This window comes from Phaseolus vulgaris, chromosome 7, assembly GCF_051622355.1.
Source record: "Phaseolus vulgaris cultivar YP4 chromosome 7, ASM5162235v1, whole genome shotgun sequence".
Taxonomy (NCBI): Eukaryota; Viridiplantae; Streptophyta; class Magnoliopsida; order Fabales; family Fabaceae; genus Phaseolus; species Phaseolus vulgaris.
In genome coordinates this window covers 46,314,653-46,337,405 of record NC_143504.1, presented here as the reverse complement: position 1 = coordinate 46,337,405, position 22,753 = coordinate 46,314,653, and the positions used below count along the sequence as shown (strand labels likewise).

Genomic DNA, 22,753 nt, shown 5'->3' with positions numbered 1-22,753 from the left:
CTTGTATCCAAGAGGATACCCGTGTTTCTTGTAACAAGTTTCTATGGTGTGACCATTTCTTCCACAGTGGGTACATATTTTCTTATTCCCATTATTTTTGAAGGACTTATTTTCTTGATTAGGAAACCCAACCTTCCGAAAACAAACGTTCTCTGTATGGCCATTTTTACCACAAAAGGTGCATATCACAGAAGAAGAGATACGATTAGAATTAGCACTATTAATATTTGAGACAGAAAAGTTGCTGGCCAGTTGACGTTCTTGTTGCACCACAAGAGAAAAAAAAAATTTTATAGGAGGTATAGGCTCCATAAGAAGTACATGAGATTTTATGTTATGATATTGTTCATTTAACCCCCTTAGAAACTGCATGGCCTGGTCTTCACATTTTCTTTGGTTGATAAGAGAAGTAAAAGCAACAGAGCAAGAGCATTTTGTCTCACAAATGCATACAGGATTAGGTCTAAAGTTTTCTAGTTCATCCCAAATTATTCTCAGCTTAGTGAAATAGTCAGTTACAGTCAATTCACCTTGATGTAAAGAAGCAACTCCCAGTTGTAAATCTGAAATTCTAGATAAATCCCCCTGAGAATATCTACTCTTCAAATCATTCCATATATCTAAAGCTATATCCATCCATACGATGCTTTGTCTAATGGGAATAGAGACAGAATGGACTAACCACGAGACGACCATATTGTTGCATCTGTGCCAAGCCGAGTAAGTGGGATGGTTCTTGAGCGGACATGGGCACGTGCCAAGAACAAACTCCACCTTATTTTTCGCACTCAACGCCGTTATAATCGACTTACTCCAAGAGTGATAGTTTGTAGAGTCCAACGCCGGCGAGACCAAAGGGACAGCAGGGTTCTCACTGGGATGGAGATAAAGGCAATTGGTCATCAAGTTCAATTGTTCCACTGATTGATTCATTGCATTCGGCTGAGACAATTGCACCGTGGTTCCTTCAGTTCCAGCGGTTTCAGCCATATCTGAAAGAGAAACAAAAAAAATTCAAGATTTGGAACAAGAAACCGTGAAAAACGAAATTCATAGAAGAAGACGAAATTCAGAGTGCACAGCAGAGCTCTTCAAAGAAGAGCTCTGATACCATAATAGAAATAAATCCTCTGTCTTGATTATGCAGAAGAACTTCGTGAATGATGAAAAGAACCTGTGATGAGAATGATGCAGAGATGAAGGGAAGATAAACCCTAAAAGGGTTGAAAGGTTCTGACCAGAGAAAGAGGGAAAAAAACGTAAACGCTATTATGAAATTGAATTGAGGAGAGAATTTTCAATTACAAAAAGTTACCATCAGTAAAGTAAAAACTCACTAAATCTAAGATACAAGGTGACAGAAAATAAAAGAAGGTCCAAGGGCCCAAGGCCCAAACAGCCCAAAATAATAATAAAATATACTAACTAACAAGTATCTTGCAAAGAAGAAGAAAATAATATGAAATAGTATATTTGAAGTGGATGTCGTGAGCATATGAAAACGAGCCTGTAGAGGTAGAAAAGTCGGAAAAAAAAATCTAAAAAAGAAAGAACTTTGATTTACATCCACAATCTTTGTCACATACTGTTATATAGTAGGCAATTATAATAACTGATATTCTCGTCCATTATATAATTATATATTAGGTAATGATATATTTACAATCATATCTTTTATACAACTATATTATAATTCTTAATACTATTATGTTAATATTTTTTCCTATTATTTAATTTTAAATTTATTTTTGATTATATATATTTATTTTTAAATCCAGAGTTATATTATATGCAACTCCATAGATTATGAAAAGTATTATTTTTCTATATTATTTGTAGAAAAAAAGGAAATATGTAAATGGGAAGTGAAAAGACGTGTGTGTTGGAAGAGTTAGTGGTGTGGTGGAAGAGATGAATGTTGGAAAGGAAGGAATAGGAATATGAGTAGCTTAGGATCCACGCAGAACAACAAAATGGAGGGACCCAATTCCAAGTAAGACCCATTCTTTTTCTTTTTCTTTTTCTCCATTAATTCTCAATCACAAACAAATCACTCTTCACAATTTAATAATAAATTATTATATATTACAATTGCTAAACAGAGAAAAAGGAATAATATTTCAGTGAGTTGTAGATATATATAAGAAAATAAAATAAATTTTAAAAAGAAAATGTTATTTTAATAAATACATTGTTATTCCCCCAATTCACTCTATAGTTTAAGCCACTCACCCCAGCCAAACAGTGACCCAGCTTCTCGCCGAGTCGCGTCGCCATAAATGCAGGTAGCGTACTCGCCGCGATTCCAGCCATTCACATTTTAGCTTTTTCTTTAAACTAAAACTTAGCTCCATCGGACAAAAAACAACAAACAAAGAGTAAAAATGTTTACATTGAAATAAACGTTATACATGAGTCTTAAAAATTATTTTACATTGTATAAATCACAAACAGTAAAAAGCTCCCACTAAATACATACACTTCACAAATATCTTCCCACTAAATAGATATCACAACTTATGACTGGATTTGAGAGAGATATGAAAATGAAGAGAGAGAAAAAAAGTGAAAATTGAGATTGTTTTAATTAAGGTATAAATAGAGGAAACTAAAGAGAAATGGAAAATTTTTTAATAAAAGATTGTAATAGATTGTTTATACTGATTTTTCTTCTTCTCAACCTCCATTATCATGTCATATTGGTTTCTTTCGGCCATAATATCTTATCTCTATACCTCAAACCAACTCTAACAACCACCCATCTTAACACAAGTCCACGAAAACATCTCCACCTTCAGCAATTTCTTTCAAATATAACTCCACCAATATGTGCTCACTAGCACTTCACATACACCACACACTCAATTCATACTAACAACCACCAACTTTGTTAAGGAAAAATGAAAGTCTGAAGCTCTATTAATAGATTTTTCAAATCACGGTCAAATGATTCTTTCTCTTGTTCAAGAATCTTTGCATGCATGACACACATTTGTATCATAGAGAGTGTAAAAGGTAATGACACTTTTCTAACTAGCTTTTCCTCTGTTTTTTTTTTTTTTTCATACAAGAGAGAGACATCCATTTGATTCATTCATCGCACATCCACACTTTCACTGTGTGAACAATTCTGACCTAAATATTAATAGAATGTTAAAGTTTGAACTTATTTCATTTTTATTAACATGTGATAACATTTAGCCAACATTCAATATAATTATGTTATAAAATTCAAAGCAATGAATATTTGCTTCCATGTTTTATTTTTTTATTTTGAAATATTATTTTTACAAAAAAAGTTTGTTTCAAAATGCTTTATAAAATTCTAATTTACTTTTTTAAATTACTTTTTATTGTTTTTCATTAAAATGAAAATATAAAGTAAGTTTAGTTATATAATTTAAAGTGATAAAAAAATAATTATTTCATTAAAAACTAGATTACTCTCTGATTCTCATTAAACTTAAATAAATAATCCCATAATTAATATATATATATATAATAAAACAAATTTTAATAATTTAAAATAATCGCAGTTTTAAAATTTTGTATTCATTAAGAATTATAATTTATAGCGATGAATAAAATATTTAACTTAAATGATTAAAAAACATTATCGCCCTCTCTAGTCCTTGTTTAGATGATACAAAAGCAAGCGAGGAAGCAAATGAGAAATAAAAAAAATTAAGTGGAAAGTAAAAAGTGAAATTATTTAAATGGAACGAACTAGAATGTATTATAAATTAATGTGCTTGATTGGAAAAAATAGAAAAGAAAGGAAACTTGAAAAAATGACAATTATATATATATATATATATATATATATATATATATATATTATAGTTAGTTAATAAGAATTGAAAGCAATTTCTTCATTATAGGTTTTCAAATTTAGTATCGGTGAGAAATTTGTATGATACACAATCTATTATATTACCTTTTTTATCAGCATGTATTATAGTATACTCGATTATATGCAATTGTTAAATAACCATTTTTAAATTTCATTTTTCATCAAACTCATTATGATTTATGTATAATCAATTAAGTAAATGTAAAATAAAACAAATAATGAAAGAGAATTACTATCTCATTTGGAATTATATTTAGTATATCCACCATTTATCTTTTATTTTTTTATTTTTTTGTTCAAAAAAGATATTAAGTACATTGTTGTTTGACTTTTATCTTCAAGGAATGATATGATCGTTATTTTTTTTGTTTCGTTTCTAATTTATTGAGTTAACTTTTTTCTTTTCTAATATTTTTAATTCTATTTACTTTTTTAATGTTTTTAACTTTGTCATCAATTCGCTTATTTCATTTATAAAAGTAAGAGTTAAAAATATTAAAGAGATACAAGTTGATCGTTCGAGAAAATAAAAATAATTATCATATGATTTAGAATCAAAACAATATCTATATAAATATAACAAATATTTTAATCATTCAATAAAATAATTAAGAAAAATTAATTAAAAATACTTAAATTTATTCTAAAAACATATATGATTTTTCTTCTTCATAAAATATAATTTAAGGTGGTACTAACTTTTATAATTGATTCTCATAAAATTAAGCTGGTACGTTAAATTAAAGTTCGTGCAAGTTTAATTTTATTCTAATAACATTCTCAAGACTTTTTTAAAAAAAAAATTGTAACTGTAACTTTTTATAGAAACATTTAAGAGAATAATTTTTTGGACAATCTAGCACCTTCTCCGGATTCAAATATTTTTTTTCTTCTCATAATACATATTTATAATATCAAATTCTAATGACAGAAATTTTAAGATTTTTTTATTAAAAAATAAATTAACTGACTTTTGAAATTAATATTATAAAAAGTATTTATTATTTCAATTTTTTGGCAAATATTTAAATCTTATAATGATTTGCATTGAGGACTGTCGTAATCAGTTATCTACTCCTATTTTACTGATTTTGCAATCTTTATATTCAATGAATAAAGTCCAGTATACCCTTATAAACATACACGAGTGAATTCCTAAATTTAACGTAACTTCTTCGACTTATTTAACGTAACTTCATTCCTAAATTTGAGTGACCATGAATTAAGTAAAAACAGTTTCCTATCGGTTGATTTAAGTGCTTAACAATTTCAACAACATTTTGTAAGAAAATAACGTACACAAAATAAGACAACATTAATATTTTTAAATATTTTTCAGAAATAACGTGTTAATTTAAATATATTTGTAGTCTCGAATTAATATTTTTAAATATTTTTCAGAAATAACGTGTTAATTTAAATATATTTGTAGTCTTTGTAAAATGAGGAAACTCTAAAAATATTTATCCTTTTTCTCTTTAAAATATCTAATCAAAATTAGTTTCATAATATTAAATTGTTTATAAAACAAATGTTATTCACTTATATTAAAGTAAATATTAAGAATTATTTTACGGGACAGGTTGAAATTAAGAGAACAATTGTCTTTTCTTTTGGTAGATTGGTCTTCTTTTATCTCCGGAATACTTTCACAATTTTTTATTTGTTTTTTTTTTCTGCTCATCCTTGTAAACTCCAAATTCGAATGATACTTACAAAAGACACTAATGACGTTCAAGTGAGATCTTGATATTCAATGTTTGGTGTAATTATTGTGTGATGATGACTTACCTTATTCTCAAAATCTGTGACTATTTATATGATGATGAACCAAAGGTAAGATTAGAGTTTTGTTAAAAATATATTACATAATACTTAATCATTGTTTTGTCACGTTAATATTCTCTTTAACTTAATTCTGGTTGTACGAGGCTCCACCTGCCATATGGATCCAACCTAAAAACACTAATTTAGAATTTTAGATTTTTTTTTTTTAATTTGCAGAGGTTAAAATTAAATTTTCATGTGTTGATAATATTAAATTGGATGATGAATATCATGAGAAATAATAATAGTAAATTAAACAAAGAGTCTTTTCCTTTAATTTAATATTATTTATTTTTAAAATACATAGAAAAATGAAAATAATTATTTTTTAGGGATAACTAACATGTGGTTACATTTGAGTTAATATTGGTACATTAGAAAATGAAAAACCAAACGAATCAAACTGAAATAATAAGAAAATGTGTGCACAATCTCTTTATTAATTGTTATTTATGTTAATCATTTTAGCTATCTAGTTTACAGTAATAATTAATTAAAATTGACAATTTTTAATGACTATTATAATAAAATTAAGAGACTAGGTAGATTAATACACAATATTTTTAGATAACATTACACAGTTCGAGAACTAAAAAAAATTATAAAACACAAAAGAGAGAAAGAGCAAGCCGAGCTGAGCCGAGCCGAGTAGCAGAAGCGAGCGAGCAACGTAAAAATTGAAAAAACGGTACTGATTTTAAACACGTAATTGTACTAACCGCAACAGGTGGCACTGTTGAGAATTGATATTTTCCACTAATCGCAATTTCACGCTCGGAGACGCTCTTCCGCGTGCCACAATAATATAAATTCAATTTCTGGCATCACCAATTTTACTCCATTTTTTTTCTTCCATTCCTTCCTCACCTTCTTCTTCTTCTTCATCTTCTTCTACTTCTTCCACCTCAAAACCCTTTCCTACATCTCCTCCTTCAGCGTCGCTCCCAACTTCATTTTCCATTTTTGCCCCTCCTTCTCGAGAGAAAAAAATGGTTAGTTTTCCCTCTTTCTCTGTTTTATTCTGTTTTTGCGGAAGCCTCTGGATAATAGAGAACTCAACTCAACTCCACTTCTTACCGATTTCAAGTTCTCTTCTGAAAATCTCATTATTTACGCCAATACTTGTCTTCTGCGTTCTCTTTCTGTTCGTGATTTTAAATGATTTTCTGCGGTTACTGATTTTGTGTTTTTATTTATTTATTTTGAGCTGGATTCCTGGTCGATCTCATCATCAACATTGAACTGAGTAGAATCGAATTTTTAATCATGCGTTTTCTGCTGCGCTATCTGTTTGGTTGCATGTTCGGTGATAGATCTGATTTTGATATGGATTTCAGCGTTTAATCTGGAATTGCATTGTATAGTAGCGAGTGTTTCTACGCACTCATGATCATCTAGGGATGATTATAATTCTAGCATACAGTTTGGATTATCTTTTGGAGTGTTTTCTTTTAGGTTTTCTGCTCTAAAATCCTTGGATCCATTTTTCGTTGCTCATTTTCCTGTTTTTCCTTGCTTACGGTTTTTTTTGTATGTTTATGTTTTGTTTTTATTTTATTTCTTCTGTGCGTAATCGCTTGGGCTTGCTGCTTCAAATAGATTTATTGAAGCTTTGGTGTTTGGTTTAACTCAGTTGTATCTGTCGAAGGAATTTTTGTATAAACTTCTTCCTAGAAGAAACAAGTTTTTTTGTAGAGGTTATCTCATTTTAGCTTTTCCAAAAGCTGATTTTTAACCTACAGGCTAAATTTAGGCTAAAGAATATTTTTTGTTCACTTTCCTTAAGTTTTTTTTCTAGAAGTCCTTCTCGAGTAATTTATCCTAGGAGACCTAAGTGTAATTGATCCCATGCAGAGGAATCAAACTTTGTTGTTGATGTTTCAATCACATTGCACGGGCTTGTGGATCTGCTAGCTTGTACATTGTAGGCATTGCTAGTGAAAGGAGATATTTTCATAATGTAACTGACCGTTACTTGTTGACCTGTGGAACTGTACAGGCGAACGCAGCATCAGGTATGGCTGTCCACGATGACTGCAAGTTAAAGTTTTTGGAGCTCAAGGCGAAGAGGACATATCGGTATATCGTTTATAAGATTGAGGAGAAGCAGAAGCAAGTTGTTGTGGAGAAGCTGGGTGAACCAGCAAATGGTTATGAAGATTTCACTGCCAGTCTTCCAGCTGATGAGTGTCGATATGCTGTTTATGATTTTGATTTTGTCACCGAAGAGAATTGCCAGAAGAGCAAAATTTTCTTCATTGCTTGGTAATGTCAACAACTTTAAGCTTAATACAAGCAAAACAGCCATAACTTTTAAGATTTGAAAATTCCAATTAAATTTTTACCAAGAGTTAGTAGTTTTTTTTATCTACATTAATTTTGTTGCTTTGTCTGAAGGTCCCCTGATTCAGCTAGGGTTAGGAGCAAGATGATTTATGCGAGCTCCAAAGATAGATTCAAGAGGGAGCTTGATGGAATTCAGGTTGAGCTGCAGGCAACTGATCCTACTGAGATGGGTCTTGATGTGTTCAAAAGCCGTGTCAATTAATCGATTCTGTTTATGCATTATGAGTTGTGATGGGGATCTTCCTTCAGCCGAAGTTCCTCATATGGAAATGTCTATAGTTTGTTGGGATGGTCAACTTGGCTAATTTGGACTCAATTTTCCAAGTTTTGACAATGAAGTCTATTGCAACTTCAACCAGCTTCTCTTGTTCCAGTGTATCTTGTGGTTTGTGACATACAACCCGGGTTTGGGTGTCATCTTAATGCTATGCCTGCTAGTTAATTTTGTTACTGTTTTTTGTGTGATTGGATCGGCTATTGATGTAATATTCACACTTGCCATCTTACTAATGTCTTGCAACTCAAATTAACTCAACTAAGTTCTTCATAACAAGATTTGTGGATGCCAACATAATTGCATTGACATTAAACAATCTTAACTTAGCAGAAATGATTTTTCATAAAATTTAATTATGCCCTTGCAAAAGACTATTGTAGGATTTTCAAGTATTTGCGGTTATTAAGCATCTCCACTTTTGTCAGAATAATTTGCTACCATTGTGCCCAAAATAATTTTTGTTCATATAATTGCAATAATTCACAATCAACGCCCAATACGAAATTAGTACCTGGAAGGAACTCCTATTCTCCCATAGGGAAAAATATGTTTTTAATTCGACATATATTAACAAATTTTGTTTTTAATATAACTAATATTATTTTTTACTTATTTTGGTTTTAGTATAATTGTTTTTTTTTATGTGATATGTTACATCAAGGGTTAACTTAAATAAGCATAAAGTGACACAGGAGAAATGTCATTAAGTGAACATAGGAGAAATGTCATTTGGATGTTGGTTGTAAGTGGTAGGTATAAGTTTGAGAGATAAATTTTTTAAATAGGAATATGTTACTATAAATGCATTTATCCTTTTCTCTCACATTGAGAACAAAACTCTAAAAGAAGGCTAATTCTAATATGTTCAAAAATTGAGATGAGAACTCTAAAAGAAAACTAACTTCAATATTTCAAAATCACTTTGGATGATGTGGTATTTTAACAAAAAAAAGTGATGTGGTATTTTAACAAAAAAAAAAGTGATGTGGTGCGAATAGTGGTGTCCAGACAGTAACTCTGCAAGAAGACCAATTCGAATTTTGGTATTAAAACCCCAAAAGAAAACCAACTTGGATGTAAAATTATTTTGGTAGATAATGAAAAGTCATATGTTGCAAATAGTAGTTGCAAAATTACTTAGTATATAGTGAAAGGTGGTAAAATACCAACAATGACCAAGTAATTTTGTTTTTTCTTGTACTAGTTTTTTTTTTATTTAAAAATATGACATTTCGTTTCTAGTATAATAAGGAAAAAGATAGTCTTAGTATTGTTTTTTTTTTCCAGTCTATTAGTTTTGTTTTGTTTGAACTTTGTTGATTACTGAAGTAATTGTACATATATTTAGTTTTAGTAATTATTATGTATGTTTATTAAAAGAAAAATTAAAATTAATTAATTTTAAAGAGTTTTTTTTATATTTTCTTTTTATTTTATAAATTTAAAATTTTTAGTAACTCCTTGGAGATTAATTCTCTTATTAATTTAATTTTTTTAATAAACATACGTGATAAGTATTAAAAATAAATATATGCTACTTACCTAAATTATTACTGGAGTTAAAAAATAAAAAATTAAATTTTTGTACAAAGACTATTTTTTTTTCCATACTGTACTAAAAGTGAAATATGCAAATACCTGGACTGACTATTTACTTTTTTTTTTTTGAATATTATAGTTGCTTATGTTATTTGAGGATTTTTGTGCATAATAAAATAGAAAATAAGGATAGGTGTTTTGGATTTTATTACATGTAAGATATGTAGAGTTAGGACAAGTCACACATAGAATGTCTTTTAAGAAAAATAATGGTTTGTTATGTTTTTTTATGGAGAATAATATATTTTTGCTACTTTGTTTGTTATGTTGTGGTGTACATTTGTTTGACTTGTCAACTTATTCATGTGGTGAAAACCTTCTTTAAAAGTTTAATTAGTATTTAATAATATTTTAATGATTTGTATATTTTGTCATATAGCATCAGTTTGTTCGCAATTATAATTTACTATAGTAGAGTGTTTTTTTAGAGAACTCCATATGATTTGTGGATGTTGTTATGAAGAAGACTCAAACATTTGGTTGATTCTCATTTTATAAGAAATGTGTATTTAAGGTGTTAGGTGGGAGATAAGAGATTTCCTAATTGGAGTATAAAATAAGAGCACATTTTCATTTTCCATTCTTGTTAATTTTCATTGAAAAGTAATCAAAATGAAGAGTGCTCAACTTTTTATTATCTTTTCAACAAGACCTCCTTTATTGTATTATCACCATAGTGAAGGTTAAATACTAAGTTTGAGATGGATCAGTGGTACGATCCTAAAAATAAAAAATAATAATTGTATTTTTGTTTTTAGCCTAGTAAGAATAAGCTACTTATCCTATTATATGTTTTGTTTGAACATAGGGTTTGGAAGGGAAGTGTTTGTCTAATGCCTCCCACCACACTCTCTATATAACTATGTAAGGAGAGTTTATATATTTGATAACTTTGATTGAATAAAAATATGAGTGAGTTGTTATTTTTATTATGTCATATTTCAAGGGGTGAATCACTCTCTCTACTTTCTTTTAGAGTGGACAGAACCTCCAAACCAAGCAAGCCTCCCTTGGGTTCTCATCAGGTGGTACAAGAGCTTTGGTCCAATTGAAGTTTTCCTTAATCCAAAGTCATCAACGGTGCCAAGAATTTCAAGAAATCAGTCTCTAACTTGTTTTTCCAATCTTAGTTCATTTCTTTATGTCAAGATTAGAAATTGTCTTAGGGAAGCATGTGGTGCTAACACATCTAGAAATTGGTGAACTCAACTGATTGAATCCACATAGACCATTTTAAGATGATGCGGCATAATGGATTTGAATTCACGGGTGGCAATGCAAGATAGTGCAAGTGGTTCACATTTTTCATTTGAAGTAATTGGTGTGCAATAAATTCTCCAAGATATGACATTGCCACACGTCAAGATTGATTCAAAGAAATTGAAGTAGCTATTATGGTTCTTTCTGAGTTCGATGAATCAAGAAGTTGACACATTGCAAGAAACAAATATTGAAGAAAGTTGTTTCAATTTGGTGGTATTTTGCAATCGTGGCAAGCAACCAAGTGAGGAACTTGATTGAAGAATTGAATATGATTGACACAACATATTTGACACGTCTTGGAGCAGCTAACTGGACTGTGTGCAAACAAATTCATACAACGATGGATCAAGAACATAAAATTTGAAGCACTCGGTGTTGCAACCACAAGGTGGAGAATGAGATTATAAGATATGCGTTCGACGATTATGCCGAAAAAACTCCAAGCAGGTAATAAACTCCTTTTCCTTTGTTGATTACTTCATTTCTTCGATGGCTTCATACGGGCAAACGCAATAGGAGTATAAGCAAAGTGCTACAAGCAGCTATGCAATCGACAACTTCTTGATTTCAATTGTTGAATTCAAGAAATTGAATCCTTGAAGTAGTGCAACAAGTAGTTGGATGAAATGGAATTAATTAAGGTCCAAGTCAAATAAAAGCCTGCAATTCTCATCCCGGAACTAAAATAGTTAAAATTAATAAGTGAGCAAACTCCTTATGCCATAAACCCATTAAGAAATATTCATATGAATGATAGCTACAAGTTAAATGTTCACATTTTCCCCTTGAAACTGGAGAAGTGGTATCATCAATGAGGCTAGACAGATGAAACCCAATGTATTGACTACAACCGTGTAATATAGCTCCGAGTCCTGGTTTTGGGCACTTTCATATGTTTCAGGCCTTTAAAATAAGGTGCTTCCCTTCCCATTACATTGTTTAAAGCATCACCAGAATGCACTTGCAGGAAAGCCTTTCACTCTCAAAATCTTCTGGGCCTTTTCCTATCCAAAATAGCACCAAGATTGGCTAATGCATCATTAAATTTCTGAATTTTGAGGAAGCCTTTGACAATAGATGTTTCGGATGGTGAGAATCTTCCTTTTTCCATCACCATATTGATGAGTTCAACAAGGGTGCCCTCCATTGATAAAGAGCATAGACCTTCGGCCAAGAAACCAAATGACGGGAACTCTGGTAATACTCCGTTCTCCAACATTTCAACCGTAAAATCCACAGCCTCTTGTATGGGCCCTCCGCCATTACAGAGGCCACGGAAAAGAATCTTGTATGATACAGCATCCGGAGGATCACCTTTTTCCATCATTTCTCTGAAAAGCCTCATGGCTTCGTTTGTTCTCTTCCTTCTGCAGAGTGCTTGAATCACAGGGTTATAAGCATGTGGAGTCAAGACCATGCCTTTCATCTGAACAGATCTAAGGAGCTTATGTGCAATCTCTACTCTCCCTGCCTTACACAGCCCCAAAATAAGGGTCCCATAGGTTACAATATCCGGTTCACACCCATTCAAAGTCATATTCTGCACAATATCAGCTGCCTTCTTTATATCCCCCTGATGGCAGAAGTACTTAAGCATTGAAGTATAAGTGAATTTATCCGGCTTTAACCCTTCCATTATCATGTGATCCATAAGGTGAGAAGCTTCTTCCACTCTCTTGCTCATACACAGGCCATTAATGAGGGTGTTATACGTCACAGAACTTCTCGATACCCCCAACATCTCCATCTGATCAAAAATATCCTCTGCCTCCTCAATCCTATTGCTCTTACACAAACCATCAATCAAAGTATTATACACCACCACATTCCTAGCACAACCACATTTCTCCATCTCTTTCAGCAGCCTCAACGCTTGCTTAAGTCTCTTGTCAGAACACAGACTATCAATCAATATACTATACGTAAACTCATCCGGCTCACACCCTTTGTCCTTCATCTCCTCAAACAACTCCATCGCAATCTCCCGGTTACTCGTCAAACACAAACCCTGTATCAAACTATTGAACGTACAAACATCAGGCAAAAACCCCTTGCTAGTAAGAACACGGGCAAGCTCGGTCGCCGCTTCAACATGATTCTCCTTACACAAAGTACTAATCAGCGTGTTAAAAGTCACAGTATTCGGTGAACAATCCCTCGAAACCATATGGTTGAGAATTTCAACAGCCTCTTCAATCTCACCCAACTTACACAACCCAGAGATCAAAGAGTTATAAGTATAAACATCCAAATCAAACCCTTTCTCAAGCATAAAATCCATCATCTCCAAACCCTGTTTGATATGACCGGTCCTACACAACCCACTCACCAAAGCATTGAAGGTAACCTGGTCAGGAGAAAACCCTTCTTCATCATAGATAAATCTCAAAGCTTCCTCAATTCTACCCTCTCTGCAAAGCCCATTCACCAAAACATTCACGGAAACAGTCGTTAGCGTGCACCCAGACTCCACCATCAGTTCCTTAATCCTCAACGCGCCGTCCACGTCACCCTCTTCGATAAATCCCTGCATGAGCGTGGTGAACGTTTTCTCGTCGGGCCTGAGCCCATGGTTGGGCATGTCCTCAAGCATGAGAATGGCGGGACGCAGCTGGTGGGCCTTGCAAAGGGCCCGAATCAAAATATTGAAGGTGGAAACGTCAGGAGCGACGCTGTCAGCCACCATCTTGGAATGCAGCGTTTCGACGAGCTTGAGCTTGTTCGCTTTGACGAGGAGGTTGAGGGCGACGTTGTAGAAGCGCGTGTGGGGTCTAAGGCCGAAGTCGCGTTCCATGCGCTGGACGACGGCGTTGATTTCGGAGTGGAGTTCGAAGTTGGCGTAGGTTTCGAGGAAGATGAGGAAGGTGGACTCGTCGACGGGGCAGGCGGAGGACTGCATCTGGTGGAGGAGGGATAGCATTGAGTCGACTGAGCCGACTCGGCCGAGTTGGCCCAGGAGCTCGTGGAAGATTGAGGGGTGGGCGGAGTAATTGGGCTGGGCCGAGGCCCATTGGAAGAGGCGGAGCGCGGAGGACTCGTCAGGCTGGCGGCGGAGGAGGTCGAGAAGTTGGGAGGGGGAGAAGTCGTGGGGGAGAGGGTGGTGAGTTGCGGAAGTTGAAGATGAGAGAGCGGAGGAGAATCTGAAGGTGGGAGTGATAGAGAAAGAGAAAGAGAAGGAGAAAGGTGTTGTGTGGCGCTGGGTTATTAAGGTATAAGGAAGGGGGTAGGAGTGGAGAGAGGATAGTGCCATTGAGACAATTTTACAAACATGTGGCGTGCCTCAAGAATCGGGTCACCGCTGCAGACCAGTAGAGTGAGTGTGGATGAATTGGGAAGAGGGTTTGCCACTTGGTGGTCAAGAATCAGTAATTCTGGTGTCGGAGGCTATGTTAAAGGTAGATTGAATTTTATTTGTTTGGATAATAAGAAAACTAGCTTTATTTCGACTTTTAAAATGTAAAAATAAATAATTTTTGTGTGTGTTAGTATATATATATATATATAAATTAATTTTCTGCATAAAAAATTGTCATAGAAAAAATATATAAAATATTTACGTTCATATTTTTTGTTCTATTTTTTATGATTATTAAAATTGCTCTTGTCATATGAATGTTTATGATTGATATATCTAATTGATGTAGTTTTATCAGATTATGTTGCTTTTTTTTTATGTCGACTAAGACTATATCCGTTATAAAAAATGTGTTTTGTAATTATTTTTTATAAAAGATTTTATCTGAAAGAATATCATAACGAGACTTTAACATCCCAACTTATCATGTGACACTAGAGTAAAATATGCATTAAAAAAAGAAAAGAGAGAAAACAAAATACATAAAATAATGGGCAAACCAAATCCATAAGCCTAATCAAACATTCTATAGTCTGGCAGCCCATACTTATTTGTAAAAAATATTGTCTAATAAAATCACTTTTAGATTTATCCCTAAACTAGAAATTCCATAATCATTTATTTCATTCTCTAAAGATGCGTGACATATTTGATAAAGAGAGTCTAGTCAATCATCTCTCTTTCATAGCCATTGAATAAAAGAAAGTTACTAAACTTCTCATATCATTGTCTTGGAGCTTACTTAAGTCCATACAAGGTCTTTTTCAGCTTCTATACATGGTTAGGATGTTGATGATCTTTAAAGTCCGGTGGTTGTTCAACATAGGCTTCCTCATTGATGATTCCATTAAGGAAAACACTCTTGACATCCATTTGGAACAGTTTGAATCCACTCATACAAGCAAAGTCCAATAACAACCTTACAACTTCTAATCTTGCAACTAGAGCAAAGGTTTCACCATAATCTATGCCCTCTTCTTAATTATAACCTTTAACCACAAGCATTGCCTTGTTCCTTGTAATTACCCCAGATTCATCCAGCTTGTTTCTAAAAACCCATTTGCATCCAATGATGTTTATCTGGTCAGACCTTGGAACAAGAAACCATACATAATTTCTTGTGAAATGATGCAGTTCCTCATGCATGGCAACAACCCATTTATCATCCTTGAGAGCTTTCTCAATTGACTTAGGTTCAACTTGTGAGACAAAAGTCATATGCTTGCAGTAGTTAAAGACAACACTACGTGTAGAAACACCCTTATGGATCTGGCCAATGATGTTCTCCACTAGAAGATCCCTTGGAATTCTCCATTCCTTTGGCAGCTCTTCCTGTTGCAAAATTTCAACCAGTTGTTTCGCATAATCAATCGGTTGTTTTTCTGAGCAGGATTCCATCTTCTGTAAAATTATGTTCTGCCCATCTTCTTCTGCATAATCCTTTATAGAACCCTAATCAGTATGAATGATTTCATCGAGCACCACATGGACAGACTCCTCCACAGTCACGAGTCTCTTGTTGTAGACTCTATAGGCATGGCTAGTTGAAGAATAACCAATGAAGATACCATTGTCGGTTTTTTCATCAAACTTCCCAAAATTTTCTTTCCCATTATTCAGAATGAAATAATTGCATCCAAACACTTTTAGGTGACTGATGTTTGGCTTCCTTCCATTGAAAAGCTCACAAGGGGTTTTCTTCAAGATTGACCTTATAAGCACTCTATTCATCACATAGCAAGAAATGCTTATTGCATTAGCCCAAAAATACTTGGGTAAGGAAGGTTCATTTAGCATGGTTCTTGCAAGTTCTTCAAGAGACCTATTCTTCCTCTCCACTACCCCATTCTGTTGAGGAGTTCTATGTGCAGAAAAGTTGTGAAAAATTTCCAGCTTTTCACAAAAGGTGCTGAATTTTTCATTTTGGAACTCCCCTCCATGATCACTTCTAATTGCAATGATGTTGTTGCAACAAGAGTTTTGCAATCTTTTGACAAGCTTCTTGAATGCAGAGAATGCCTCACTCTTTGTCTCCAAGAACAACGTCCATGTATACCTAGAAAAGTCATCAACAACAACAAGTGCATAATAGTTTCCACCAAGACTCATGGTTCTTGAAGGGTCAAATAGATCCATGTGCAACAGCTTAAGGGGTTTTGAAGTGGGAACAACATTTTTTAGTTTGAAAGAATGCTTTATTTGTTTCCCCTTTTGGCATGCTTCACATAAGTGGTCTTTCTCAAACTTGAGTTTGGGTAACCCTATTACAAGATCTTTAGATATCAATTTATTCAAATGAAGCATGTGAATATGAGCTATTCTTCTATGTCATAGCCATGACTCATCATGTTTGGAAAGAAGACAACCAATAGATGTAGGAGGAGAGATATCTAAAAGATAAACATTGTTGATCCTTTTACCAATCAACACTACTTTCTTTAAATTGGGTAGGCATATCTCACAAGAGTTTGGCTTGAAGGTTACTTGGTAACCTTTGTCACATAGTTGGCTAATGCTAAGAAGACTGTGCTTGAGACCTTCCACATAAAGGACATCATGAACCAAAAAGTTGTTCTTGTCTCCAATGGTGCCTCTTCCAAGAATCTTTCCTTTATTGTTGTCTCCGTAAGTCACATGACTCTTTTGCTTGAAATTGATGTTCACAAACTTAAATTTATCTCCAGTCATGTGTTTGGAACAACCACTGTCCAGGTACCACATTTCCATTTAGTCCCCTTATGAATGTGGGTCCTTCATTAACTTTATCATGAGGAACCTCAGAATTCTTGGGAATCCATCTCATAATACCTTTATGAACAGAATATTTCATAATATTGCAGAATCTAACAGAGTGGTCTCTCTTCATGCAATAAAAGCATGTAACAACCGGTTGTTTCGATTTTTCAATCAGTGGTTTTTCTGGCAGTTTTGAAAAAGGATTTGAAAACTTACTATGTGGATTAAAACCTAAACCTGCTTTTCAAAAAGCACAATTTTGAGATGCTAAGACATTATCAAAGTTGGATTTACCCTTTGAAAGCCTATCCACAGTTTTCATAAGGTAGTGAACCTTCTTTTCAAGAGATTCACAATTGTCACAAACAAGAGAGTCACACTTGCAATAACAGTTCTTGTAAAGCATTTCTAGATTTTCAAAATTACTTTTTGAATTCTCCAACTCTTCTTCTAGTGCCTTGACTCTGTTTTCAAGCCAGTTATTCAACCCTTTTAATCGGTTGTTCAAGAGTGCCAATTGGTTAGCTTCCTCATGTGTTTCTTTAAAGGCTTGAAGAAGTTGACTATAATTTTAAGCATTTAAAGAAGTACAAGAACTTACACTACTTGCATCATCCCCTTCCTTGGCCATTAAACACATATTAGCCTTTTCATCTTCACTTGATGAGGAACTAGATGAAGAGACATCATTTTCATCCTAAACAATGTAGCCTCTTTCTGATTTTGCATTCTTTTCCTTCTTGCTTGACTTCTTCTCTTTATTTGGGCATTCAACCTTTATGTGCCCCTACTCTCCACAACCATAACAAGTATAATTGTTAGCATTAAAATCACTAGTTTTTTTGTTGCCATACCTTTCTTTATTGGAGTCTTTGTTGCGATTATTTTTCAAGAATTTGCTGAAATTTTTGGACAACAAACTAAGAGTTTCTCCTTCACTCTCATCACTTGAAACTTGATTGTTCTTGTGCTTGGCAGTTTTCAAGGCAATGTTTCTTACATGCTTATCCTGCTCTTTGCCGATAGAGGGAGAATCTGGTATTTCGGCTGTTTACTTTTTACGGCAAGTACACCGCTTTGTCAGAAGGAATAATTCTCCCTAAGGACGGATATCGATCCCACAAGGAACATTGAATTATCAAGTACAATAATCGCTAAATATAGAACAAAACAATTAAAAGTGTGTTGAAAGTGGTTGTGTTGACGATGATCAATGAGAAAACAAACAATTGTTGAGTCTATTAGTGTCTATGTTGAGGGGAGGGGTGAATTGAGCTTATAAAATTTTCGCAAAAACACACAATTAACAGTATATCAGAGGCAAAAAAACAGATTGTTTTTACATGAAACAAATTGATTCTTCAGAGCAGTCTAGCACAATTTGAATTTGTTCAAATTAAAAAATTAATCAACAGAGGGTTATAACAGAATCAGATTAGTTGGATTTTATGAGTATGAAGAATACAGCTATGCTAAGAAAACAATCAAATTCATTCAACACACGGTTTTAAAGAGAATGAATCTTTCTCAGGTTTTAATGAATAGACTATTTGTTCACAGATCAATTAAAACATCATATACAACTGCCTTGTTTATGATCAGAGAGCTTTAACAAATCAGGAAGAACAGTTTTTACTTAAACCCAGAATTAACAGATTCAATTTCAAAAGAACAGATTTAGTTCTTGACAGAATTAAGCAAAACCAGAAATGAGTGCAAGGATGAGAAGAAAAGGCACGCAAGTTTTTATACTGGTTCACTCATATAGAGCTACGTCCAGTTTCACCTTACCCTAAGGTGGAATCCACTAAAAACAGTACCAATCACTTACAAACACAACAGTTCTTGAACACTACAAGAACAATACAACCAATGCTGAAAAACCCTATTTCAGCACACCTTGCACTCCAAGAAACCCTATCAAGGAGTGACTAACACTTACACCTTTACAAACCAGAATAAAGGAAAGATTACACCTGAAAAGAAGATGCAAGAACTCAAAACCAGTAGTTCAATTTGCTGCAGAACTGCACCAACACCTTCACCAAGATCAAAGGTTTCCTAGAACAAGCACACTTGAAAATTCCTTTTGAAAACCTTTCAATCCTTCTTCTCACATAGAAAATGTTTGATCTCTGTCAAAAACGTAATTGCTCAGCATCCTTTCATGTGAGAGAGGCTTTTTCTTTATATAGAAAACAGTTTCTAACTTCTTTTCAAAAACAGTTGAAAAGCTATTATGAAAACAACAAATTCAATTTTAAAATGAACAGATTTATTTTATGAAAACTGCCAACTCAGCTAACTGAAATAACTGTCTGAGTTGTACCTTTGGTGCCCTAACTAACTTTCGAAAATCCTTTCAGCAGACCAAAGAATAAACTTGTTCTTTTATAGAGAAACATATTCATTTTTGTGCAGTATCCTGATTTTAGGAGAAAACTCTAAAAAGCTTTTGGAAAAACTTTTAACCACTTCATGTGCTTATTCTAGGCTTGGTTAGGCATCTAGGATAGATCATGTAGCTAAAGGCAACCTTACACATACACAAGCCTACATACAAGATCATCTAAACCTATTACAAACTTTACAAGAAACTAGCTATTTTCTACATCAAACACAAACTAACACTAGGTAGAGAAGAGACTTCATCCATCTTCAACAACAAAGAATTGGTTGTTTCAAGTTGGAAAAATAGGGATAAGGTTTCATCTCTCTCACTCTCATGTATTTTGATTAGCATGTCAATATTAAGTTCTTTGATTGAAATTGATGTCCGTATAAAAATCATTTATATCGATTCCTCGCATATAAAATCCTTAAGAACGTCCCCTAACTATTAATCTCTCACATAATTATAAGAACAACTTAGAACGAAGCTTAGACGTTTAATAGCAATTAACATTTCAAGTCTATTCCTAGCACTCAAATATGTTAAGTATTGTTATTTAGGTCAGAACCCTAAAAATACTTTCCAGTCAGATTTAAGATTCTCAATTTGTCACGGAAAATTAAAAGTAAAACAACAATACCAATAATCAATCAAGAACTGGATATTTTAATATAAGATATCACCTAAATACATAAGAGTTCGAGCATATTACTCTCAATCCCAAAGGGTAGAATTAGCCACACATACTTTTAACACCTTCCATTCTCCCAATTGGGTTACAATTCACTCTATGGTGTTTTCCTCTCAATCTGGTACACTAGGGTTGAGCCTCTAGCCCTCTATTTATCCTAGTTTTCTAGGGTTAGGTTGCTTCTTGTGTCGTGCTAATGGGCTAAATGACAAAACATAAAAAAGGCCCAATCTTTCTTTGCATCTTTTTCCATTATGGGACCTTCCAGCTTTCTCTTTTTAGCTCAGATTATTCTCCTTTATTCTAAATCTTCAATCCTCCCTAGAAATATGCAATTAACACCAAATTTGGGAATAAAATGCTCTTATTAAAAAAAACTCATAAAAATGTAAAAAGGTATAAATGCATAAATTAGGGATTATTTTATATGTAAATTAACAATAAATCCTCATAAGTGCCTATATTTTAACATGAAATATTATTGAAATTAGAAACTTATCATCGGCTTCACAAATCTATTTATGGTTTAAAACAAGCATCATGGAATTGGTTCTCAACTTTTGCAACTACTGTTAAATTTAATGGTTAAAAGGAGGATCTTTATGTTTCAAAGAAAATATGCATTGGATATGTTACAAGACACGAGATTATTAGGTTGGAAGCCAGAAAAATTTCCAATGGAGCAAAACTTGAAACTGACAAATGAAGATGGCAAAATACTTCATGATCCGAGCAAGTATCGGAGATTGGTTGGAAAATTAATATACTTGATAGTTACTAGACCTGACATGGTATATTCAGTACGTACCCTTAGTCAATTCATGAACACACCCCGAAAGCCACGTTAAGAAGCAACGATGCGGGTTCTTAGATATATTTAAGGGACGCGAGGTCAAGGTTTTTTTTCTACCATTTGAAAATAATTTAACTCTTAATGCATACTTTGATTCAAATTGGGGAGGATGTCATACTACAAGGTGTTCTATTTTTGGTTACTGCGTTTTTCTCAGATCATCACTTATCTCTTGGAAATTGAAGGAACAAACGAATGTATCACGTTCGTCGGCAGAAGAAGAATACAGAGCAATGAAAAATACTTGTATGGAATTGGCTTGGTTGAGATATATACTTCAGGATTTGAAGGTTGAATTTTACAAACCGGGTTCGTTATTTTGTGATAATCAAACAACTTTATATATTGCAGCTAATCCAGTTTTTCACGAACGTACAAAACACATTGAGATTGATTGTCTGGAATTGGCTTGGTTGAGATATACTTCAGAATTTGAAGGTTGAATTGCATAAACCGGCTTCGTTATTTTGTGATAATCAAGAAGTTTTACATATTGCAGCTAATCTAGTTTTTCACGAACGTACAAAACATATTGAGCTCAATCCGTGTTATGTTTCTACAAAGATGCAGTTGGCAGAGATTTTTACAGAAGCACTTGAGGGGAGTATTAATGATTTATATCAGTTATCATATGATATTATTAGTCATTATATGACTTAATTAGTTATTAAGGAAATTATATATCAATTATCATATGATATAATTAATTATTATGAAACATAATTAGTTGATTGAATATATATAATTAGGTTTTATATTCTTGTTTAGTAGTTACAATTTGGTTTGTATACATATACTATACTTCTTCAATAAGAATTCATTCCATTTTGAAACCAATCTCTTTATTCTTGACCAGGGATCTCAACACACCAAGTATCATTCCACATATTAATAATAAAATTCCCATTTCTAAGAACCCATCTAGAGCGTCCTCTCACAATGCTTAACCAAGGTTTTAGCCTAGACCATGTGGAAGATAAAAGATGTCTAACCAAAAACTGCATTTTACATATAATAAATATATTTCTCAAGGTAATCACCCATAAATGGTTAGAAAAAAGGAAAACCTAGACCAACTGAATCATAAACGCTTGATTCTCCTATAGGTTCAAAGCCCTTAAACCACCTTTCTCTTTTGGATCGCAACTCTAATTTCACTAAATAGAAACAAGGATTTTGTGTTGAAAGATTCTAGTCCATATAAAGTTTCTAATCCATCTTTCCAATACTTTAATGAGAGAACTAGACCAATTGTAAATTCTGAAAGTGTAAGCAACAACACCCTTTATAAATGAGTTCACAAGTTACATTCTTCCCATTATGATGTGAAGAGAAACAATGTTTGTATTTTGAAAGTAAAGGAAAACCCTTACGTGGCAGAGGATTTGTATTCTTTATCCATCAGAAAACTCTCTTTGTTATTGAATGTATTGAACTGACGGTACAAGCAAATAGAGGAAGCCCATTTTAAAAAGGAAAAGAAACGGATCTGATTATGTTAGGTAACCGACAACCGCTAAAGGGAATAAAAGCAATTAAATAATAATTACAATACCCACCC

General features: G+C 33.2%; 2 protein-coding genes across 2 annotated transcripts; one reads left to right on the top strand and one right to left on the bottom strand.

Annotated features, from left to right (window-relative positions):
- Positions 1–6,405: 6,405 nt before the first annotated feature.
- On the top strand, positions 6,406–8,476 carry LOC137829495 (actin-depolymerizing factor 2). The gene is made up of 3 exons (XM_068636300.1): positions 6,406–6,672; positions 7,680–7,945; positions 8,078–8,476. The coding sequence occupies exons 1-3, from the start codon at positions 6,670–6,672 to the stop codon at positions 8,226–8,228; spliced, it is 420 nt and encodes a 139-aa protein (XP_068492401.1). The 5' UTR covers positions 6,406–6,669; the 3' UTR covers positions 8,229–8,476.
- A 3,378-nt stretch (positions 8,477–11,854) lies between these two features.
- MEE40 (Pentatricopeptide repeat (PPR) superfamily protein) lies at positions 11,855–14,581 on the bottom strand. The gene has a single exon (XM_068636299.2). The coding sequence runs from the start codon at positions 14,413–14,415 to the stop codon at positions 12,148–12,150; it is 2,268 nt and encodes a 755-aa protein (XP_068492400.1). The 5' UTR covers positions 14,416–14,581; the 3' UTR covers positions 11,855–12,147.
- Between the last annotated feature and the right edge of the window lie 8,172 nt (positions 14,582–22,753).